The 22,403-nt window shown below is 40.4% G+C and overlaps 1 protein-coding gene across 1 annotated transcript in view; it reads left to right on the top strand.

Moving 5' to 3' along the window:
• The first annotated feature begins 625 nt into the window (after nt 1–625).
• LOC147640278 (MADS-box transcription factor 23-like) overlaps nt 626–22,403 on the top strand; it is a 109,558-nt gene continuing 87,780 nt past the window's right edge. The window contains exons 1-2 of the mRNA XM_086823522.1: nt 626–757; nt 1,700–2,065. Of these exons, the coding sequence (XP_086679648.1) occupies nt 1,725–2,065 (341 nt within the window). The 5' untranslated portion in view covers nt 626–757; nt 1,700–1,724. The remainder of the gene's footprint in view (nt 758–1,699; nt 2,066–22,403) is intronic.

Below are 22,403 nucleotides of genomic sequence, written 5' to 3'. Positions count from 1 at the left end.
TTTACTAATCAAGATCTTTTTTTGGAACATAATATGTTAAGAACTTATCAACAGTTAAATACAATGACAAATCCTTCATAGTTGTTAGTTGCGGCTATAATATCATAAGATTTTATGTATGTATGTATATATTATATATATATATATAAATTTTGGTAAGATGTTGGCCCTTCTATCCTAGAACACCTTCCACGTCCTTATAGAGAAATTGTGCTACGAAATGCGGCATGAGAAATTGAACTACAGGTGTAAAAAGGTGTACATGTCAACCGAAGCCAATCAAGGTAGGCATGAGAAAATGGTGATACGTCGAGAAACCCTTTTATTTGAGCACTACAGACTACATTGCCAGTGTTTATGAAAAACCGAGGTTTAGTGTCACGTGAATGATAAATTTTGAAAAATACCCTTCAAATTTCAAAATAACAATTCACAAAAACCTACAAATTTTAAAGGATTTTAATTATAATTTTGCTAAAAACCTTTAAAATTTAGAAAAAACCTACAAAATTTGAGGTTGAAGGTGCCTCGTTTGCAGGTATACAAAGACGTACATGTGAAGAAAGCAAGGCACCGAATGTTTTAAAGGTCACTAAATAGAAGGCATACCTCATTATGATACTAGATTTTCAATCCTCCCAACAGTACGCTAATAAATAGGGGAAGTTTGTGGCGTACACAGTACCCCACGATGCTTTGATGTCTTGGCCTCGACCTTGAGTCTAACGAAGACGAGCAAGCGAGGTGCAGGCTGCAGGTAATACGCTCTCTCTCGATATGGCTTTCTCCCTCTGGCTTCTCGCGCGCGGACTTGCTCTGACTCTCTCTCTCTCCCCCTCCCTCGCGCTCTCTGATCTTCCTGGCTTTAACAGCTTTAGGTGTCTTATTTAACTCTCCTTCCCCCCCTCTGTCTCTCTCGTATCTTACTAGTTTATGTTCCTCGGGCTTTTTTCGAATTGTCTTGCCTTGGTTACATCTCTCTAATATTACTAGTTTACTGCTCTCTCTCTAATCTTCTCTAACCTTACTAGTTTATTGCTCTAAGGCTACTGTGGAATTGTCTCACCTCGGTGGCCTCTCTCTTTCTATCTATCTTTCTCTCTATCTTACTTCCTATCCTTCTCTCTTATCTTACTTCTAGGGCTGTTGTAGAATTGTCTCATCCTGGTTACATCTCTCTCTCTCTCTCTAATCTTACTAGTTTATGGCTATTGCGGGCTTGTCTTCCCTCCCTCTCCTCTCTCTCATCTTACTTCTAGGGCTGTTGTAGAATTGTCTCACCTTGGTTACATCTTTCTCTCTCTCTCTCTCTGTCTGTATTCTCACCTTGATCCATGAATATCAAGGTGTATCATTCTCTATACCATGATATCCCGATATCAAAAGCATGATTTTTCTGTCCCTGGTCATTCTCTTTGATCTTGCTACCTGTGTACTTTTGTTGTCTTCTTTAACACTCTCTCTCTCACACACACACACACACACACACACCCCCTAATAAATTACCTCTCGTTAGCATTAATCAGCTGATCCTTCACCTTGCTTACAGCGATCAGAAGCGAGCTCTTTAACAATAATTGTCTTGCACACAGCGATATGTTCTCCATCTCTCTGGCGCGCATGCACGCTTGTTCCTTTAATCTTGGCATATATGTCTGGCTTAACCTGTCTCGAAATAATAGCTTCTTTGCTCGATCAGAGTCTTACTTCAAGGCAATTATACAATGGCCAACTGTAACGAGATAGTCGACCTGGGTGCACTCGTTGCGCGTGATCACGAGGAACCGCCTGGAGCGCATCAGACGAGTAGCGATGATGAAAAGCAGGAGTATGGTGGCGTGCCTAGTGACATGCAGGTGGTAGAAAAGAAGGCCGGCAAATGCAACGCCCGCGGCAAGACCCAGATACGCAGGATTGACAACACTATAAGGAGGCGGGTTACCTTTTGCAAGCGCCGGAAGGGCCTACAGAAGAAGGCCTACGAGCTCTCCGTCCTCTGCGAATCCCAACTCGCCCTCGTGATCTTCTCCGCCACCGGAAAGCTCTTTGAATTCGCAAGCCCAAAGTATGTCTCTCGATTTATTTTCTTTTTCCAACATACTGTTATTTTAAACCAATCAAAAGTAATCCGGATTTAGGTCTAAAAATCAAAGAAACGCCGGGTTTCAACTAAAATATATATATTTTGTCCCTTAAAAAAGTATATATTTTGTCCCGTCGTTTCTTTTTACTTTTATTGCCTTTAAACTTTCCCAAAACTTTCTTTTAAGTCCATTAACTTTGTATTGCATGCATACTAAGAAAAACTATAAGTGTGCATATTAATGTGCATAGCAGAAGGTGTGAGGATTCAGAAAAATTGAAGGCGAGAAAACCATAGCAACACGATTACTAATTTTTAAAATTAATTATTGCGTGGTACTGTTTATGAAATTATCACATACGAAAGATAACTCAACTTTATAAACCGAAAATTGACTATACGGTACGCAACGAAAAAGCAAGGAGTTTTTATTGACGGAGGAAAACATTTATAAATAGTAGACAGATTTATTATTTACAACACACAGTGGTAAAACGATTGCACTACATGAAAGCCTCGCCCCCGCTGAGATCATGGCGTGGAGGAATGGATATGAATTCTTCCCCTTTGCTCACAGCTCTGAGGAATTCAACGGCCCTTTCCTCATATGAGTTGATGTAGGGCTCGTTCAAGTCAACGTCAAGTGGACTTTCTTCACCGAAGATTGGATTGGACGGAGCACAGGTTCGTCGATGGAGATGTCAGTTGGTCGTTGCTGCAAATGCTAATCTCCATGGCCACCTTGCTTATCTTTATCTTGATTTTCATTCAGAAAGTACATGGCTGCTTGCCCCTCTATGTAGTGATCGCGGAAGAAGACTTTCTTGATATCACATATGTCAGCCAAATGTGGAGTTTTGAGACACTTCCAAACAGCTCTAGCTCTAGCAGCATCCATACCATTCCCAGCTTTTGGAATTATCCATTGTGCACTAGGGAAGTATTTTTCACTTATCATCTTCAAGAGCATCATGCCGAGAGTGACAGACCATTTATTTAGAATATAGTTCTCCATGTACACGAAAGCTCATTCATCAATGGTTACGAACACCTCCAACATCTTCAGATTCCCACGAGTCGAGAACTTCGAGGAGGACCATCGGTCAGACGACCAGTACAAGAAATGGACAAGTCTTGTACCTTCTCTCTCTTCGTTGTGGTGCTGTTGCTTGTCATCCACATGATACACACAGAGTCAAAGATGGAATGTACAGATATAAAATGAGATACGAAACAACACACGAAGAACACTTAAAGAATGTACTCTTTGTTTCACACCCTTGAGATTATGCAAATGAGCCTTGCCTTCGGGTGGGGTGAGGATGCGAACAGGAATATTTTTCTTGTTCGCCTCACCTAACGCAGCTTTACAAGGAACAAAGTTGACAGTTGGAGGCATGGAGGGCACAAAAATGCCAGCAGGTGTGAAAATCGAGGTTAGCGGAGAGATGACAATACATGCAGGAGCAGAGTTCGCTTTCTTATGAAGACGCTTGGACTGATCCATGACAGCAGCAGCAGAGCACTTGGACATAGCGCAAACGCCATGGAGATAGACCATGCACATAACTAACCGATACAGATTACCTGAACATTAGGAATTTTTTGGACCCAAAAAGGATCTCCTAAGGATTCTTAATTTTAAGGGATTAGAGCTTAAAAAGATGGGCTTAAGGGAGACAAAGGCTATAATGACCCTTATTTTTTACCTTGCCATATCAGCCATACTCCCCTAGTTTCACTTTTTAAAGAGAATATTCTCATACTCTTTCTTACTTTTTGACTTTTCTCATACTTTTTGAATTTTTTACCTTCACTCTCTATAAATTGGATCTTTCTTGTCAGTTTGAGATCTCCTTTCTAATTAACTCCCACCATATCTCCCTTCCACATCAGTAAAACATTCTCGTATTTAGGTGGGTCGTCCCAAAAAGTGATTTTTTTATTTTTTATTTTTTTACATTTTGAGGTGAAAAAAACACCACCCAACCAATATGTATGATGAAAATAAATTTTTACCTCCAAAAAGCTTGTAATTTAAGGGTCACGTCAGAAGCCTGTCAAGAGCTAGTACATCCATAACTAACTATCACATCCCTACAACCCCATAAACATAACTAACTATCAGATTTCGAAATTATGGGGACCTCAAAAATTATTATTTTTTAAATTTTATCATAAATGTAATTTCTTGAAAAAAAACTCCATGTTAGTATATTTGTATATCAGAAATATCATTTTTTACTTAAAAAAATAGATTTGTGTTAGACCTATAAAGCAAAGTTTTAACAGTCTCTCTCTCTCTCTCTCTCTCTCTCTCTCTCTCTCTCTCTCCCTCCCTCCCTATGAGGATCTCTCTGCTTTAGCTTCTTCCTCTCCTTAGCTATGGAGCCTTTGCAAGCTCCCTTGTGAAGCTAGAAAACGGAAGGTTGATTTACACATTCGTATTCTTGAAGAGTATGGCAGCTCTAAAAAAACCCATTCTATTGATGCACAATCTATCCAAGCTCGTAGGATAGCTAAGGAGAAAAATGTAGATCTTTGGGTTGATGGGCATCTCTATTCAGTTAACCCTCCGTTAAGAGCAAATCCTCCTTTTCGCAATTTATCATTTTTTATGCAATTTATTGGTAAAGGAGAGCTTGGCTTGTTAGGATACTATAGAAGATTGACTACAAGTGGAGCTTGGTAAACCCATATTCTCCAATCTTAATTGCAAGCATCACAATTCAGCCTTTTACAATGTCAAAAAGGACTTAAAACATCATAAGATAAAATGAAAGCGATCCTCACAGAGAATGTGAAGAAGGATGTAAAGATTCAAAGGCTAGAGAAACTTATCAAATGACTCAAAGCAATGCTAAATGGTACTCGTGAACGCAAAGACATTGACTGGTATAGAATCTCTTGCGTTTCAAGGTGGAGCACGGAAGAAAAGGATCCGTACAACAAAGTAAGTAATATAAACTTTCATTATGCACTCAGTGATTTAAACAAAATAGTCATGATTTGTGTTTTGCCACAGGAGTTTTCTGAAAGAGGTGTGTGGTTCTAATGAAGAGGGATGGAAGGATTTGGTCAAAACCATTCTGAATACCAAGGATATTCTCTCAATTATTACTGACCCTCATCATCCATATGCCAAGCTGTTGTCAGCAATGTAGTGAGTGAGATTATCACCTCCATCGATTCTTCATTAATTCAACATGCTTGTAATGCGGCTGGAATCAGCATGAAAGGGTACCAAGCAATCAAAAGATGCATTTCTAAGACAAGAAATCACTGGCACTTTATTTCCTACACTCAAGGTGATTCACAATGTCAAGCGTATCAATAATGTGATGATGTGCAGCGAGCTGCTACAGGAAAGTTTTATCACGTTGAGGACATACTAACATTAGATACAAGGTTGAGCAGAAAGAAAATCAAGACAACAAGTACAGAATTTCACTATGATGTTTACAATAACATCTTTGTTTATATTGAGAGACTACAACAAGCTATGGTGAAGTTCTATGGTCTTTCACCAGAAGGTGAGAACTTACAATTGCTACTATTCATGTTTTTCAGTAGAAAATGAAGACGATTATTTTGTTTTGAATATTGTAAATTACCTTTTATTTACAGTTTTGGGAAGCACACTTTCATTTGTGCTCAAGCTAGATAAGTGCCAAATTATGAAAGGTCTGAAGCTGGAACGTATGAGCATTATGCTCATGAATGAGGCCATGATCTATGCATGGGAAAAGACTCAAACCAAGTTTTAGTGTGCAATCTAAGAAAGAGGTCTGGTGGCTTGGTGCATTCGAGGTACCGAAGGAAACACATGAGGTATTAACATGGATGTTTGAAAGGACTCCCTGGATAAGAGATGTAATCAAAAAGCAAATTGATGGTCAACTTTTAGATATAGAAAATATAGGAAAGTTCAAGGTGGATTGGCATCTTGGGGGATATTTGAAGACAATTGAATGCATGATGGGTTGTGCTCAAGGTGCGACATCAAGATGGCCTTGTCCATACTACAATGCTCAGATTGATATTCCTAGGTAGAAAAAGAAAAATGGAAAAGGTATACAGAAGGTTGGTTCTATTGGGAAGGATGCCTCGAAAGGTCCCCAGAATGGAAAGAAGCAACAAGAAGATGTAGTAGATCCAACCGAGTCAACTGATGATGATGAAGATGAGGAACAACCAAATGTAAGATGGGTGGAAGGTGTCATGTCTCATGACAGGCTAGGAGAACCAAACAAGAATTCAAATTGGAGCCCCATCATTAATTTTTCACTAAAGAATATTCACTTTTGCACACTTCATGCATTTATGAGAATCTTTGATCAATTGCTTAAGTGCCATACAAATTATGCATTCACAATGCCTACACAAGAGAGGAAAGTTGCAGCCCTTGGTAAATTAGAGCATCTTTTGAATTCTCTAGGCTGCCATGGCAGAAACGTGAAAATTCAAGTGAATAAGCAGGCCTCTGGTATGTCATACGAGGTTGCTCAAAAGGTCTCCATGACTGGATCAAAGGCAAGGAGATTTTTGGAGAAGCCAGCAAACATAGTGAATTCAAAGAAGACTTGGGGACTCTGGAGAGACCTGTGTGCAATCACCATAAATGTAGATTGTCCAGCTCTTGTAAATATGCGTAAATAGCTTTGGATAAATTTCAATAACATGGTTCACATTATGAATCAAAGTAGCACAACTGTCGAAGAACGAGCATCATTCCAACAACATATCATAGAATTCACCAAAAGTGTGCTAGGTGCTTGGGGAGAGAGTAAAGTAACACACTATATGGTAAGTTGTACAGTAAAAAAATAAACTAGTATTTTAACCTTGACTTTTTCTAATTAAATTCTATTGTCATGTGTAGAGCACATAGTTTATGCGCATGGTGCGTATCATAAACAAGTATGGATTGCTCGACATGTGGAGTACCCAAGGGATGGAGAAATCACATTATAAACCAAGAGGGATTTATTTCAAAAATACAAGACATGGAGGTGGAGCTTCTGCAAGAGGAACACGTACAAACTATCTACAAGAGATGGAGGTGGAGCTTCTGCAAGAGGAACACGTACAAACTATCTACAAGAGATGTTCAATTGGTTTTATCGCACAACCTTTGGAAGGATATTGTTTAGGGAGCGGGCCCAACAATCTAAGCTTGCACAAGAGGCACGCAAGGTGCAAAAAGTCATGCTCGTCTTGAATGGTTGCAGACCAATGCTCCCCATAGGCATGGTGCTTAGCATGCACGAATAAGGAGACAAGGGAGGCGTTGGGTTGTGCACGCAGCACCAGATGTAATAAGGCTAAGAAAATAAGTTTAGTTAGGTTTTTTTCCCTCCTTAAAAAAAACTATTAATATTTCCTTCTCACTTCATTTTCATTGCACTTTTTTAGAGAGCTTAAGCTTAAGATCTACGTAGACACTAGCACATCACTACGTTAGCATAGTTGTACATGGATATGGCACGCACCAAGAACACCGCACGTGTTTCCATGCCTTCACAAAAAATAGTGCAAGACACCCAACGATCACATACTGGCGACACCACGGAAGAGAGTGACCCCTTGGATTCTAGGACACGCCCAATGGGATCACAAGAGTCCAACCCTCCTCTCGCAGCAACACCAGTGCACACATGCAAGCCCTTCTAGTGGGAGCAAGCGTGTGAAGAAGACCCCACAATGCAGCCACCCCAGAGATCAAGACAGAGAGGCCGATGATGAGTAGTTCGAGTGGGTTGGTGAAAACATTCCTACATTCCGCAACACCATAGGTGATAAGACCCTACTACCAGGACAAGGTCCCCTACCTACCCGAGAGGAACTTCATACACAGGTACCACAGCAACAGGAGATGGATTGAGACTATGAGAGAGACCAAGAGGAGGTTCTTGCAAGTGCATGCAAGCTTTCACTCCCACAGTGAAGGAGATTCTCTAACGATATAGAATAGAGTACCGTGCGGGGGATTGTCCTTGAAGCATTGCAAGAAGCCTTCCCGAGGCTTACCTTGTTGGGCTTTTTGAAGACACCAACCTCCTTGCAATACATGCAAAGAGGATTATCATATCTACCAAGGACATGCAACTAGATCGATGCATTCGAGGCGAGTGAGACACGATCTAGAGATCTTAGATGTTAACCTTTTTTTTGAAGCAGTCCTTTTATTTCAAACCCCCCTTTGTAACAAGCCTATCTGGATTTCATTTGTAACCTTATGATAATTAAAATTTTAAGTTTCTCTTACAATGTCTAGGTGTCATCATGTTTATTTAATATGGAGTGTTTATCATGTGCTAGTTTATCACCCAAGGCATCAGAAACGCTCTTGGAGGACTAACAAAGCTGTGCCAGAATAGTGCGAATTTGGCCTTTGTAACGGCGATGTAGGCTCAAAATTTACATTGTTCTGGCACTTCTCCCCTAGCCACTCAGGATCATTTCAATTTGATGCATTGTTCTGGTACTTCTCCCCTAGCCACTCAGGATCATTTTTGATGCATTTATAATGAAGTTGAGCACACTAATTGTGAGAAACAATAGTTTATAAGATAAAAACACCTTTAATCATGTGTAAAAATATAGTGTTTATCATCCAATGCATCAGAATTGCTCCTAGAGGACTAGGGAAGCTATGCCCAAACAGTGCGAATTCAAGCTCTGCGGCGGCGGCGGTGCAGGCTCAAAATTTGCACTGTTCTGGCACTGCTCCCCTAGCCACTCAGGATCATTTTTGATGCATTTATAATGAAGTTGAGCACACTAATTGTGAGAAATAGTCGTTTATAAGATAAAAACACCTTTAATCATGTGTAAAAATATAGTGTTTATCATCTAGTGCATCAGAATTGCTCCTGGAGGATTGGGGAAGTTATGCCAGAACAGTGCAAATTTAGGCTCTGCAAAACGGTGGTGCAGGCTCAAAATTCGCACTGTTTTGGCACTACTCCCCCAGCCACTCAGGATCATTGCTAATGCATTTATAATGAAGTTGAGCACACTAATTGTGAGAAACTGTAGTTTATAAAATAAAAACACCTTTAATCATGTGAAAATATAGTGTTTATCATAAAATGCATCAGAATTGCTCCTGGAGGACTAGGGAAGCTATGCAAGAACAATGCGAATTTAGGCTCTACAGTGGCGGTGTAGGCTCAATTTTTACACTATTCTGGCATTGCTCCCCTAGCCACTTAGGATCATTTCTGATGCATTTATAATGAAGTTGAGTATACTAATTGTGAGAAACAATAGTTTATAAGATAAAAAATAATTTTAATCATGTATAAAATTACATTGTTTGTCATCCAATGCATTAGAATTGCTCCTGGAGGACTGGGGAAGCTATGCCACAAGTGCGAATTTAGGCTCTGCAACGGTGGTGTAGGCTCAAAATTTGCACTATTTTGGCACTGCTCCCCCAGCCACTCAGGATCATTTCTAATACATTTATAATAAAGTTGAGTACGCTAATTGTGAGAAATAATAGTTTATAAGATAAAAACAGCTTAATCATGTGTAAAATTACATTGTTTGTTATCCAATGCATCAGCATTGCTCCTAGAGGACTCGGAAAGCTATGCCAGAATAGTGCGAATTTGGGCTCTGCAGCAGCGGTGCAGGCTCAAGATTTGCACTGTTCTGGCATTGCTCCCCCAGCCACTCAGGATCATTTCTGATGCATTTATAATCAAGTTGAGTACACTAATTGTGAGAAATAATAGTTTATAAGATAAAACAGCTTTAATCATATGTAAAATTACATTGTTTGTCATCCAACGCATGAGAATTGCTCTTGGAGGACTGGGAAAGCTAAGCCAGAATAGTGCAAATTTGGGATCTACAGTAGTGGTGCAGGCTCAAAATTCGCACTGTTCTAGGATTGCTCCCCCAGTCACTCATAATCATTTTTGATGCATTTATAATCAAGTTTACATTGATTATGAGAAACAATAATTTACAAGATAAAAATACCTTTAATCATGTGTAAAAAAACATTATTTGTCATCCAATGCATCAGAATTGCTCTTGAAGGGCTGGGAAAGTTGTGCCAAAACAGTGCGAATTTGGGCTCTACAGCAGCGGTGCAGGCTCAAAATTCACACCGTTCTGGCACTACTCCCCCAGACTCCTAGGGTCATTTTTGATGCATTCACAAAAACATTGATGGTACAAACTAGAAAAAATAATGATATACTTGATGAAAATAAATTTACAAAAATTATATTGTATTCATAATTAGAAGTGATACATCATCTTTACAAAAGCTTTCTTACAATATTGAGCTTCCTTCTCTTGTTATTGGGCAGAGTGTGCTCAAGGAGTGATTGGGCTATTTCTTGAGGATCCTAGAGCTATGCCTATGCTTTTGGCTATACCTATATGAGCAAGAAGCTTACCCCTAAATCCAAAACCAAAAATATCAAAGGTAAGGGATTTTTTAATAAGAACTATACATTTGGTGCTCTTTTCCATAGAGGCTACATAGAGCACCTTAGAGAGGGCTTTCAAAAAGAAGAGAGTGAAGGCAGATTGAGGGGTGTAGTCCCTCTAGATAATGGTGATGCCATCCACAGATTAATGGGGTGTAGTCCCTTAGAGAGTGAAGGCAGATTGAGGGGGGTGTAGTCCATCTAGATAATGGCGATGCCATCCACAAGAAGTTGACCAAGATAGTGTGCCAACGCAGCATCATGTCCATGGACCTTGGCCTGGTCTCTGCTGCCGCTGCCTCTCCCAGCAAATGCGTCAATTTCAACCACCCTCTATAATCAAAGAAAAAATCAAAATATTTTTCTATACATAATTACAAATGTTTCTAGGTTGTAAAAGGTCAATTATTACCTCTTGCTCAATGTCTTCTTTTGCCAAAGTGCTGGTGGGGGCGGAGAGGTCCATCGAGGACTTAGCCTCATCCTTTTTTGATGCTTTGTTCTCCTCCATTACTCTAGCAACAACAAGGGTATCCTTTTTAGACTCTAGCTTGTCTTGTAAGGTTGTGAATTCCTCCTCTGGAACTAGGGCTTGCTCCGCGGTCTCAACCACAGTTTCCTTGACCAAAGCAACTATCTCTGTGATAGATTCTCCAAGGGGTAATATAGCACTATCTAGGTGAGGACCGAGGTTGGACGTATCAAGGTCCACCTCACATCGCGTGCATATAATGCCCAAGCATTCATCCATTCTCAAGCCAGCTGTCTTTTCAAGATCATGAAGAAATAAGTATTCTTCACCTTCCACCACAATGGTGCTCAAGAGATTGATCTCAAGCTGTGGTAGTAGCACCTTGCTCTCCTTGTGTGGACAAGATGACCTCACATCTTCTACTACAGTGGGCTGTTCAGATGCAGATTGTGTACCCTCTGGAAAATGCTCTGATGCAAGCTGCTCTTCTACACCAGCACTCGTTCCTACTGCCTTCACTTCCTTGTCATCCCTTAAATACCCTTCCAACTACAATGCAGGCATCTCTACCTCCTCATCCGATCCTCATTGTTGATGAGGAACGCAAAAGTGGTGAGCCATGAGAGGAACCTAGTTCCTAAATTGCCCTTCCCCAACCTCTACACCTCCTGCTTATTGAAGGTACAGTAAGCTCCTGCAGGGATGCAAATGTCGATGAAGCGTTCAAGGCGCTAGATGTAGGGGCGGGCATATTGTTGAATGTACTTAAGCAGCTCAACAGGCACCTATCGATCATTGGGGCAATGGGAAAAGGAGATGGAGTGGGGAGCCAAGTATTGGTCCATGTATGCAATCTGTGTCTCATAATGTTGGGACGCAAGGGTGAGTGACTTTTCAAAGTCGACTTCACAAGAGAACATGACAAAGAGCTCGCTCTTGCCCGCCCATGGGGTGGTGGAGAGGAGCTCATAGAAGTTGTCAAAGTGGGTAGCCATGTGAATGCAAAGAGATAGATAGTGTGAGCTCGTGCTTGGTTTCTATCGCGTGAAAATGAGAAAGAAGGCACCTTTGGCTATTTATAGTTAAAATTTAAAGTTTGGCCTTTTCACACTAGATCGCTAGACAAAAAAATTACAGTTTTGCAAAATATTAACATTTCAATTCAATAAAGATTGGTTAAAAAAGAGCCTGCTACAAAATTACAAGCATGTCATCTAATCTAAAATTGTTATAATGTCTTCATTTTTTTTCCCTCTTGTGACATTTACTTCATGTTGATCTCCATCTTGTTGACTTGAAAGCTTGTCATTGCCTTCACCTCGATCCTGAAACTCTTGCCCCTCACGTGCATCAAAACAGAGGCTATTTTTTCATATCCTCAATTCATCTTTAAGCTCTTCCACATGCCTACTATGTGTTGGTAGGGCTATGCACTTTGCTGCTGAAAATTCAAGGTCCCCCATTTGCCATGATTCTGAGACCATGGTTGTCCCCTCCTTACGCTTCCTAATCTGTAAAAATATAGAAAGTGGCATAATCACCAGAAAGTGTAAGGGTTAACTCTAGACATATAGTGGAATCAAATATACCTTTCTTCTCAATAATAACCAGAAAGTGTAAGGGTTAACTCTAGACATGTAGTGGAATCAGATATACCTTTCTTCTCATCAACTTGAAACTTGACTCTTCCACATTGTCAAAGTCCATGATGCTAAAGTGTTCGCGCAGGTCTCCTAGGCTCTAATGCTTGCTTTGCTGCCACTCGCTCAATCCATCCATTTTGCATCATCACAGCTACCTCAATAGGCATAAGTGTCTTTCTTCTGAGGCTTGAAGTGGGATCGATGTCCCGTGCTTTTGCATGCATCTTTGGTAGTGCAGACGCATTTACAAAATACAGCGTGCCTTCAAGAACCTGAAAGACACTGTAGAATCTACTACATTGCACTTGTACACATCACCTTGATGTGACCCTCCCAGCCCTCTCCTAGTAATCCTTGAATGAGGTCAGATCGTACCTCCTTACAAATATACATTGTTTTTGTTTGTTGCATTGGCTTGGAATTGAACATGTGCACAAAAATATGTAAAGGACAAAACCATTTTAGCCCTACTGACCTAGATGCCTTTGAAAACTTGAGTGATGTCTTGATATCACTTACCATCTTAAACTTTAAACATAAGATGGTCCAAGCATCAGGTTTGGACCATTCGGGATTGTTAAGAGGGGGGTTGGGGATCTCTTCTAGCTTGCCAAATAAACTTGGTATTTTATCTACAAAATATGAGTGAGAAAAGAAAAAGATATTGTTCTGTACAAGATCACTTGGACTTTGAGATACAAACATTGCCTGCATAGCATAGAAAACTCCAGTGAGGCTTTGGAGTGGTTGTTCCTCAACATAATTAGAGGGAAAAATATCTGCAGAGAGGCATAAGAAAATGGAGAATCATAAGAAAATTTGAAACAAAAAATCCAATATTAGCATGTTGTTAAAGCTGTGTTTATGTTACATTGACAATTTGAAGGAAACCTTGGTCGTTGGCCTTGAATGTACAGGTCTCCAAGGGTATACACATGTTGCACTATGGCAACCAATCCTTCCTTCTTAGTATGCTTGAAGCCTTGTAGCCGCCCCTTCCAATGATATAGCATATTCCCTAGTTGATGCACTCGATGTGGTCCCTTAAAGCTTGGCTGCATGTAGACCCAAGTCCCAACCCTGAATCTTGTTGGAGCCCAAACTCCATTCTCATCTCTTGTGTTATGCAGCACAAGCTCTTCCACCTTCTCCCTAGGTCTTCTCACATTTACTGGAAGAGGCCATGGTAGTAAGAAAAGAGAAGAAGGAAAAAGAAAAGCTTGTTTTACAACAAAAGAGTGGAGAGGAGAGAAAGTTCAGGGTTTTCAGTGCAGCAATAGAGAGCTTAAAAGAGGGTTAGAGTTTGAGAATAGGCTTCCTAAACCTAGAGTAGACTAAAGAGGGATAGAGTTCTTGCAACAATGGAGAGGGAGGGAGCTTGAGAGAGAGGGAGAGAGAGGGAGATTGAGAGGGAGGGAGCTTGAGAAGGAGGGAGAGCTTGAGAGGGATGGAGTTTTTGCAGCAATGGAGAGCTTAGAAGAGGAAGAAAGAGGTTCAAAATGAGCTTGAGAGGGAAAACACACTTTTGGGAAAAAATTAATTTTTTTATTATTTTTAAGGTTTTTAATCTATGCGATTCTAGGCGGGGGGGGCCTCTAAGTTTGGACCCAAGAGGTAGGGGGACAAGAGTAGTAATTAGGTCCCATTAGCAAACCATAGCCTAGGGTCAAAGAGGTAAAAAATGTGCACCCAGCCCTCTTCCTATTGGTCCATTCCTAATCAAAAGTTAATCCAAGAGGCTTTGGGTCCAAAAAATTCCTAACGAGGCACCAAAGATAGCAACGTTATACCATGCTGCAACAAGAAGACAAATCTTGAAGAGACGAGAAGGGCCTGCATGCGTGGTTGAAGCATTTGGAAAACTCCACAAGACCAGAAACTGCATCGACAAGTATCCCCGTGATTGCATGCATATACCAGTCATGTGTAAGGAGAGACACGAAGGGCATCATAGAAATCCCAAGGACATGCATCACCTCCGGGCATCGAGAGATATCTGACCATCCGGCCATGAAGATAATGAAGAAAATAATGGGCATGTCCTGACACGTGCTAAGAATGCATGCACCAAACACGTGTCATGAACATGTTGACACACATCTTGTTTGCCTATGCATGCTGACACACGTGCACTCTGATGCCTCCATGTGCGACACGCCTCCACTCTCATGCCTCCATGTGTGACAGTAAACTTGCCTAAGCTCCTCACGTGATAATTCTTTTTTCGAAATGACGATAATTCTTTTTTTCGAACTGACGATAATTAATTAATAGGATGACCAAAACAACATTTACAGAACATATTATATATAATTGTATGTGATGTTCATGACTCTAAAAATTATAAGACGTGTCCAAGAAGGCTATTGTTTTGGAAAGGAATGGGCACAGAAGGAGATTTTTGTTAGGGGGGGATAGGGTTCGAGGTTGGGATTTTTACTAAAATCCTACTAGCTACACCAACTCATGCACCTTGGTAAACCTTTTTTTTTTGCGAGGAATGGGTAGAGAAGGAGATTTTTGCTAGGGGAGACACCAATCGCTTACTCTTACAAAGATGAGCAACCTTGTGGTATCTAGGCATGTTTTGGCCAACATTTTGCAATCTTGTCTCTCCACTACAAAGCCTCCCATTTGGCTTCAGTGGTGAAACCTTGCCGATCAAAAAGCCACCTTGGTTTCCATTTAGCTAAAATATTTTATAAGCACTAGAGTCTACAAATAAAGTTTGTTTAAGTGTCTAGATCCCGCTAAAAAGTAATAATTAGGTGAAGTTTGTATGTTTTTCTCTTTGCATATTACAAAGTCCTAAGATTCCATGTTTAGAAGGTAAACATTTCCACATCATTACACATGATTGTATCATGTTATCCTTAGCCACTTCATCTTAATTCATTTGTTTTGAAACAAAATTGTATCGCTTTTTAAAAATGGTCTTACTCAAGATCCAAGTTTCATGCTGAACGGTCTAGATAAGTTTCTAATGTAGAAGTATTGAGAGATATCAAGGGTAAGGTTAGTAAAAGTCCATGTCATCATTTGACTTTAGTGAGTCCATTCTTAGTTAAGTCTTAATTAGTTCTACTTACATTAATTACATTTATAGGAGGCTTTGTATTAATCTTTACATTTAGAGAGAAGGTGTTGTATTCATCTTCACATTTAGAGGAGACATTTATCATTTGTTGGCCACTTATATAGTAAGTGTATAAACTAGAATATTGGGAAATAGATTCCTATTATGCTCCTCCACGTATTTGTGATATGATGGTTTTCTTAAAAATCATGTCCTAATTGGAAGAGATACCAAGACTACACTTGGAACCAAATGCTACATTATCATAACAGCACGCGTTAACTGTAATGAGGAGTACATATTGCTATAGTGATTGAAGTACGTGGCTAAGTAAGGTTGACGTTGTTTAGTAAGGTTTAGGGATACACACTAGGGTGCATAAATATCTTAAGAATGAATATATATATCCTATGATTTGAATTAATCTATGATGGCCATAAAAAGAGAGTCCATTGTGGGTATTGTATCATTCATGTAATAAAGTTGGAAAGCATGTCCTCCTAATGCCTCCTCCTAGAAAATACCAAGGATGGCCTTGGTCACCTAGGCTATTGTACCACAGACCATATGTCACATAGAGGCAAACGATCATCTACCAAAACTATTGTGTTTTGGGACAGTCCTAAAGGTAGTGTCACTATGATTTTGTGGATTGTTACAATAATGCACACACTATGTTGATCATCCTCCGATGGCCATCAAGTGCCTCAATGGCATGGATGTGGTGGGCTTACTACCAGAGGAAGAGTGTGATCTTCCTTGGTTGATAGTTTTCCCAGAGGTGCTTGCAAAAATCTCTAAGGAAGCAAGAAGACATGTCTTTGGAAGGCCTAGTAGGTTGTCAATGTTGGGGTATCATCAATCTCATCATATGACCACCATTCTCATTATGAAATGAAAAAAGAGGGTTGTCAGGCTCTCCAAGTTGAAAGGGTTTTGCTTACTTTTTTGGGACCCATGTGACATGGTCAAAGGTTATCTCTCCTAGAGCCAAATTTGCCAAGATCTCACATGGGCCACCTTGGCCAAAGGAGGTTCAATGTGTCAATGGTGATCATGATCATGGAAACCCATTATCCCTATGGTGCAAGAGGGTTAGTCAACCCAAAAGGCCTATTGTAAAAATGAGTGCGGGTTTCCTTATTTGAATTGAAGATGGGATATCATGGTGAGTGAAGGAGCTTGACCACTGCCAAGGGTGAGAAAGGTCCTATAAGGGGCCTACAAACATGGCGAGATGGTTGAGTCGATGGTGGTTAGGATGATGTGCTCCTAGACCAGTGAGGCAACCAATCTGTGGCATAAGAAGCCTCGTAACCCTCCTAAAAGTTTCTTATCTCTCAAACATTGAGTGGGTCCTCATGAATGTGAGATTGAGTGTCCTAGAGGTGCTCATTGGGAATGCTAAAGTGGGTTCAAAATCAATGATTGGCATAGAGGCAAAGGATCCTTTGCCAAGCCTATTGCACTTTGGGACATTAATATAATCACCATTCTCATTATGAAATGAAAAAAGAGGGTGGTCAGGCTCTCCAGGTTGAAAGGGTTTTGCTTACTTTTTTGGGACCCATGTGACATGGTCAAAGGTTATCTCTCCTAGAGCCAAATTTGCCAAGATCTCACATGGGCCACCTTGGCCAAAGGAGGTTCTGTGTCAATGGTGATCATGATCATGTAACCCATTATCCCTATGTTGCAAGAGGGTTAGTCAACCCAAAAGGCCTATTGTAAAAATGAGTGCGGGTTTCCTTATTTGAATTGAAGATTGCTAAGGGGATATCATGGTGAGTGAAGGAGCTTGACCACTGCCAAGTGTGAGAAAAGTCCTATAAGGGGTCTACCAATATGGCGAGATGGTTGAATTGATGGTGGTTAGGATGATGTGCTCCTAGACCAGTGAGGCATCCACCCTGTGGCATAAGAAGCCTCGTAACCCTCCTAAAAGTTTCTTATCTCTCAAACACTGAGTGGGTCCTCATGAATGTGAGATTGAGTGTCAAATGGGTGCTCATGGGAATGCTAAAGTGGGTTCAAAATCAATGATTGGCATAGAGGCAAAGGATCCTTTTCCAAGCCTATTGCACTTTGGGACATTAAAAAATAGTGCCACTTGGATGGTTAGTCCAAGTGTGTCAATGATGGGATGGGCTTACTACCTGAGGAAGAGTATGGTCTTCCTTGGTAGTAGGTGCCTCCAAAAATATCCTAGAAGATGGGAAGACTTGTCTTTGGTAGGCTCAGCGGGTTGTTGTTGTTAGGTTACCATCAATCTCATCATGCTACCCATTCTCACCATGGAATGAAAAAAGGAGGTTGGTTGAGCTCTATGTGTTCAAAGGGTATTTCCACTCACTTTTTTAGTCTCCAATGGGACACACATCAAATATCACCTCTTTGCATTGAGAGTTAAATTTGCCAAGATCTATCATCGGACACCTTAGCCAACAAAGGAGGGTCAATCTGTCACTCGTGATCATGGAAACCAAGAATCATTGCTCATTAAAGAGATCCTTTGATCAAATCTTTAGTGGGGGATAAAGTCGAACAGTCGCTTAAGGGCGTATTGAAAAAATGAGAGTGCATCTCCTTATTTGAATTAAGGATTAAAAAGGGGATATTATGGTGAGTGAAGGATCCTAACCACTCTAGGGTGGTAAGGATCCTATAAAGGGTCCTTCCAATCAAGGAGTGAGCATTGGATGAGTTGATGGTGAGGATAATGTGCTTTCAAATCCCAATGAGGCATCTATTCTATGTCTTGAGGAGCCTTTTGAGCCTCCTAAAATTGGCCCACTCTCGCAAACACTCAGTGGATCTTGTGTTGAGAGGTCCCCATGTAATTTACTATCGAGTGTCTAGGGGGTGGTCATTAGGCATCTTGAAGAGAGTTTCAAATGAGCGATTGGTGGTCTCTATCACAAGTCAGAAGTAGATGGGTTCGAGATGTCTTCAGATGATCCCAAGCATATCAGTTCTCTAAGGAGGAGACAAGACCACATGCATGGGCCTTCTTGAAGATCCACGTCATGCTGGGGATAGAGACTCCACTAAGAGATGAATCTAGGGGATTCACACGCTATATCTTATGGTATCATGTTGTGAAAAAAATCCCAAGCCCAATCTAAACATGGTGCATAGGTGAATAAAATGTATATATGATGGTGTGTAGAGGATCATAGATGGCAAAAATGCAGCCAAGTTTTAAGATGTAGGTGCAGAATGGGAAAAGAAAGAACATAGGCAATCAAGCAAGCCAGGAAGCGAATCATTTTGGAAGAAAGCAATGAGGCGATGAGGTTGAAGAGGGATAATTGGTAAAGTTTTCCATGTGGTTCATCGAGTGTGTGGCTAGGGAGACCATCAAAGAGAGTGTGATTGCTGTGGAGAAGTGTTGCAGGTGAGTTTTGATTTGTAGAAGATGGCAGGTTGGAGTTCCCTCAGATTTTCAATATTGTAGAGAAAAGCACAGTACAGTGTGAGAAGATTAGGTGAGTCCGAGAAGAGGGTGTGTTGAAGTCTAGAGAATTAACTAGGAGGTGTTTGTCCTAGGTTCTCTGAGAAAGCATCTCTATTAGAGACTTGACCCAGTGCAATTTTTGCTCAATTGTAATTGCTATCTGTTAGTTGAGTGCTGGGTTTTTTGTGTGAGAAAGATATATTGTTTACTGGAGTGGAATCAGAGGTGTTTGAAGTCGTGTTATGAAGACAATTTAATGAAGAGTTGTGGCTGGGGTTCACGGTTGATTCTATATCCTCTCTCATCTGATTCTAACTAAGTCAACAGCAGCTCACTAGACTTCAGATTGCTACACACAGGGGTTCAATCTTCATGAACTCTATCAAATCAACTCATGCACCACATACCTAAAGCATCAAATCAAAAGACTATATATCCATTCGGAAATGACACAAATCAAACTCTCTAACTCCATCAGATAGGCAAAAAAACTTCAATAACTTAACATCTCTAAGACGTGGGAACAAACATAAGAAGAAAACACCACAAGCACAAGGATCTCTGTAGATGTCATCTAAGCATCAGATATAATCAGTGTAAGGTGCAGAGGGCTTGGTTTGTCTTGTCTGGGTTTGAAGGAAGTGTTTGTGAGTTTGATATGACAGTTAGAGGATTATCAGTAGTCAGTAGTTAGCAGTCAATAGACAACAATTAGATGGATTTGTGGTGTTTCAGTGTCAATGCTATTACTCAGCTGCGCGACCAGTTGAGTGTTTATATTGTTGGATTCATGTTTGTTTTGAGTGTTATTTAGGTTTAGAAGTGTTAGACAACACATGAGTGAAAGTATCTGATACAATTGAGTTAGTTGAGTCAGTTTGGTCAGATCAGTTAGATAGGAGTCAATCTGTTGGGAGTCCATAATGTTAGATTCTTATCAAGTTTGAGTGTTCTGGGTATCTAAGAGTGTTAGAGGACATAGAAGAGAGCAAATCTAATTGAGTTGAATTTGTCAGGTTTGATTTAATTAGTTTAGTCAGCATAGTCAAATCGGAGTCAATTGTAAATCAGCTATGATCGTTTTAGAGTTTGTAGTGCTGGATCCTTGCAAGGATAGAGTTTTTTGAGAGTCAAAGGACACACAAGTGAGTTTTTGATTCAATTGAGTGAGTTGAATCAGTTGGGTCTAATTACAACATCAATTCAGTCAGACCGGTGTCGATAGAAGGTCAGCAGAGGGTCAACAATGTATTCAGGAAGGTCTTGGGATTGAGATTTTGAGGTAAGATTAAGCTGGGGAAGAGCTTGTCGACTTGTTGACTTGGGGGCTTGCAAGCTTATAGGCTTACGGACTTGTAGGTTTTCTATGCAGGTTTGTGGTCTTATAAGCTTATCATCGTGACTTGTCAGCAAGCATGCTTGCAAGCTTGTCAACTTGTCGAACTGTTGGGGCTAATGTGCTTTGAGAGCTTATGGGCTGGCGAGCTTATGGGATTTTGAGCTTGTGGACTAATCAACTTCTTAGCTTGAGGCAGCTTGTAGCCTTAGATGTTTGCAGATTTTTTGGCTTGTGGGATTATGGGCTTGTAGGCTTATTATATTAAGGGGGAATTATTGGTTTGAAGACTTGGAGGTGTAATCACTTGTTGGCTTGGGCTTATAGGCTTGCGGGCTAAGTCCTATGGCCTTACATGTTAGAAGAATACTTATGAGAACTATGAAGTTGGTGAGAAGAACGAATAGAGTAGACAAAAATATATATATATATATATATATATATATATATATATATATAGAGAGAGAGAGAGAGAGAGAGAGAGAGAGAGAGAGAGAGAGAGACTTAAGTGTATAACGACTTACTTGTTCAGCTTGTATTCAATTGAAAGAGTGGCTCTGTATACAAAGTAGGATCACTACAAATAGTAGTGATTGTTGGCAAGTGTTACATATTTGAAAAGAAATAGCAATATGCTTTCCTAGAATATAGGAAAGCATCTTCTAGAAACATGGATAGAATAAAACTAATCCTAGAACATGAGTCCATACTCAAATGGACACGTGGAAGCATTAACCACTTAACATCCCTGCTTTAGGCAAAGAGGTGGACATTTGACACAACATTAAGCATCTTTGTGAGATGCTTCTTCTTCTTTGGAAGATTTCTCTCTCGAATGGACATCGGAAAGAAGCCTAACACCAAGGCAGGAGGCTCGATGCTTGTCATAAGGTATGGGCTTGGTGAGAAAGTCATCCATATTTTCCTTTGTAGGGACATAGGGACATAATGCATGTTGATGTATCCCTCTTTGATCACCTGTTTGAGAAGATGATAAGCTATGTTAACATGCTTAAGCTTGCTAGATATCTTGGGAGACTTGGCGATGGTGATGGTAGATTTGTTGTCACAAAACATTGTGACAAGAGGTATATCATAGGGAAGCTGAAGCTCATTGAGAAGTTGTTGAAGCCACAGAGCTTTGTTGTGTGACGAGGGAAGCCGCTACATATTTAGCTTGGGTTTTGTAGATGAGGCCACCAAAAGCTATCTCTTGGTTTGCCGAGAGATAGCTCCACTAGCAAGTAAGAATAGATAACCAGAGATGATCCACATATGAGGATCATGTCCTCCTCAATCAATTATCTGTGAAGGCCTCCAAGCAGAGAGGGCCTCCTCCTGCAAAGTAAGTTAATCTATGTGCCTTGGTGGCATGGAGGTACCTGAGGCCCCTTTTGAGGGATATACCATGGACTTTGCGAGGCTCATGCAATGCGCGAGAAAGAATATGACCCGTTAGCACACATCCATGCCAGTTCAAGTTATGCAATATCGAATTTTCCCAAGTGTATGGTCATATCGAATATCATGCATAAAGCTCTTATCTAAGTGAGTGTAGGGTAGATCCTTAGGAGAAAGTTTGGCATTTGTAACCATAGGAGTAGGGGATTAAGTTGATTGAGACATGCTAGCATGTGCTAGGATTTCTTCAATGTAATTTGCTCGTGAAAGAGAAATGAAGTGGCCATGTGGGTTACGGATGGCTTGGATACCAAGAAAGTATTCCATGGGTCCATTATGAGTGATAGGAAACTCACATTGGAACATGCAATTTTACTAAATTCATCATGTACCTATTAGAGGAGAGGATAAGAATATCCTCAACATAGAGACCTGTGAGTGTCCAACCATTGCTATGATGTAAGATATACAGAATATGATCT

The sequence above is a fragment of the Cibotium barometz genome, chromosome 3, assembly GCF_041138505.1.
Source record: "Cibotium barometz isolate CiBa-2024 chromosome 3, ASM4113850v1, whole genome shotgun sequence".
In the NCBI taxonomy this organism is placed as follows: Eukaryota; Viridiplantae; Streptophyta; class Polypodiopsida; order Cyatheales; family Cibotiaceae; genus Cibotium; species Cibotium barometz.
The sequence above is the reverse complement of the archived record's forward strand: the minus strand, read 5'-3'. Positions and strand labels throughout refer to the sequence as shown.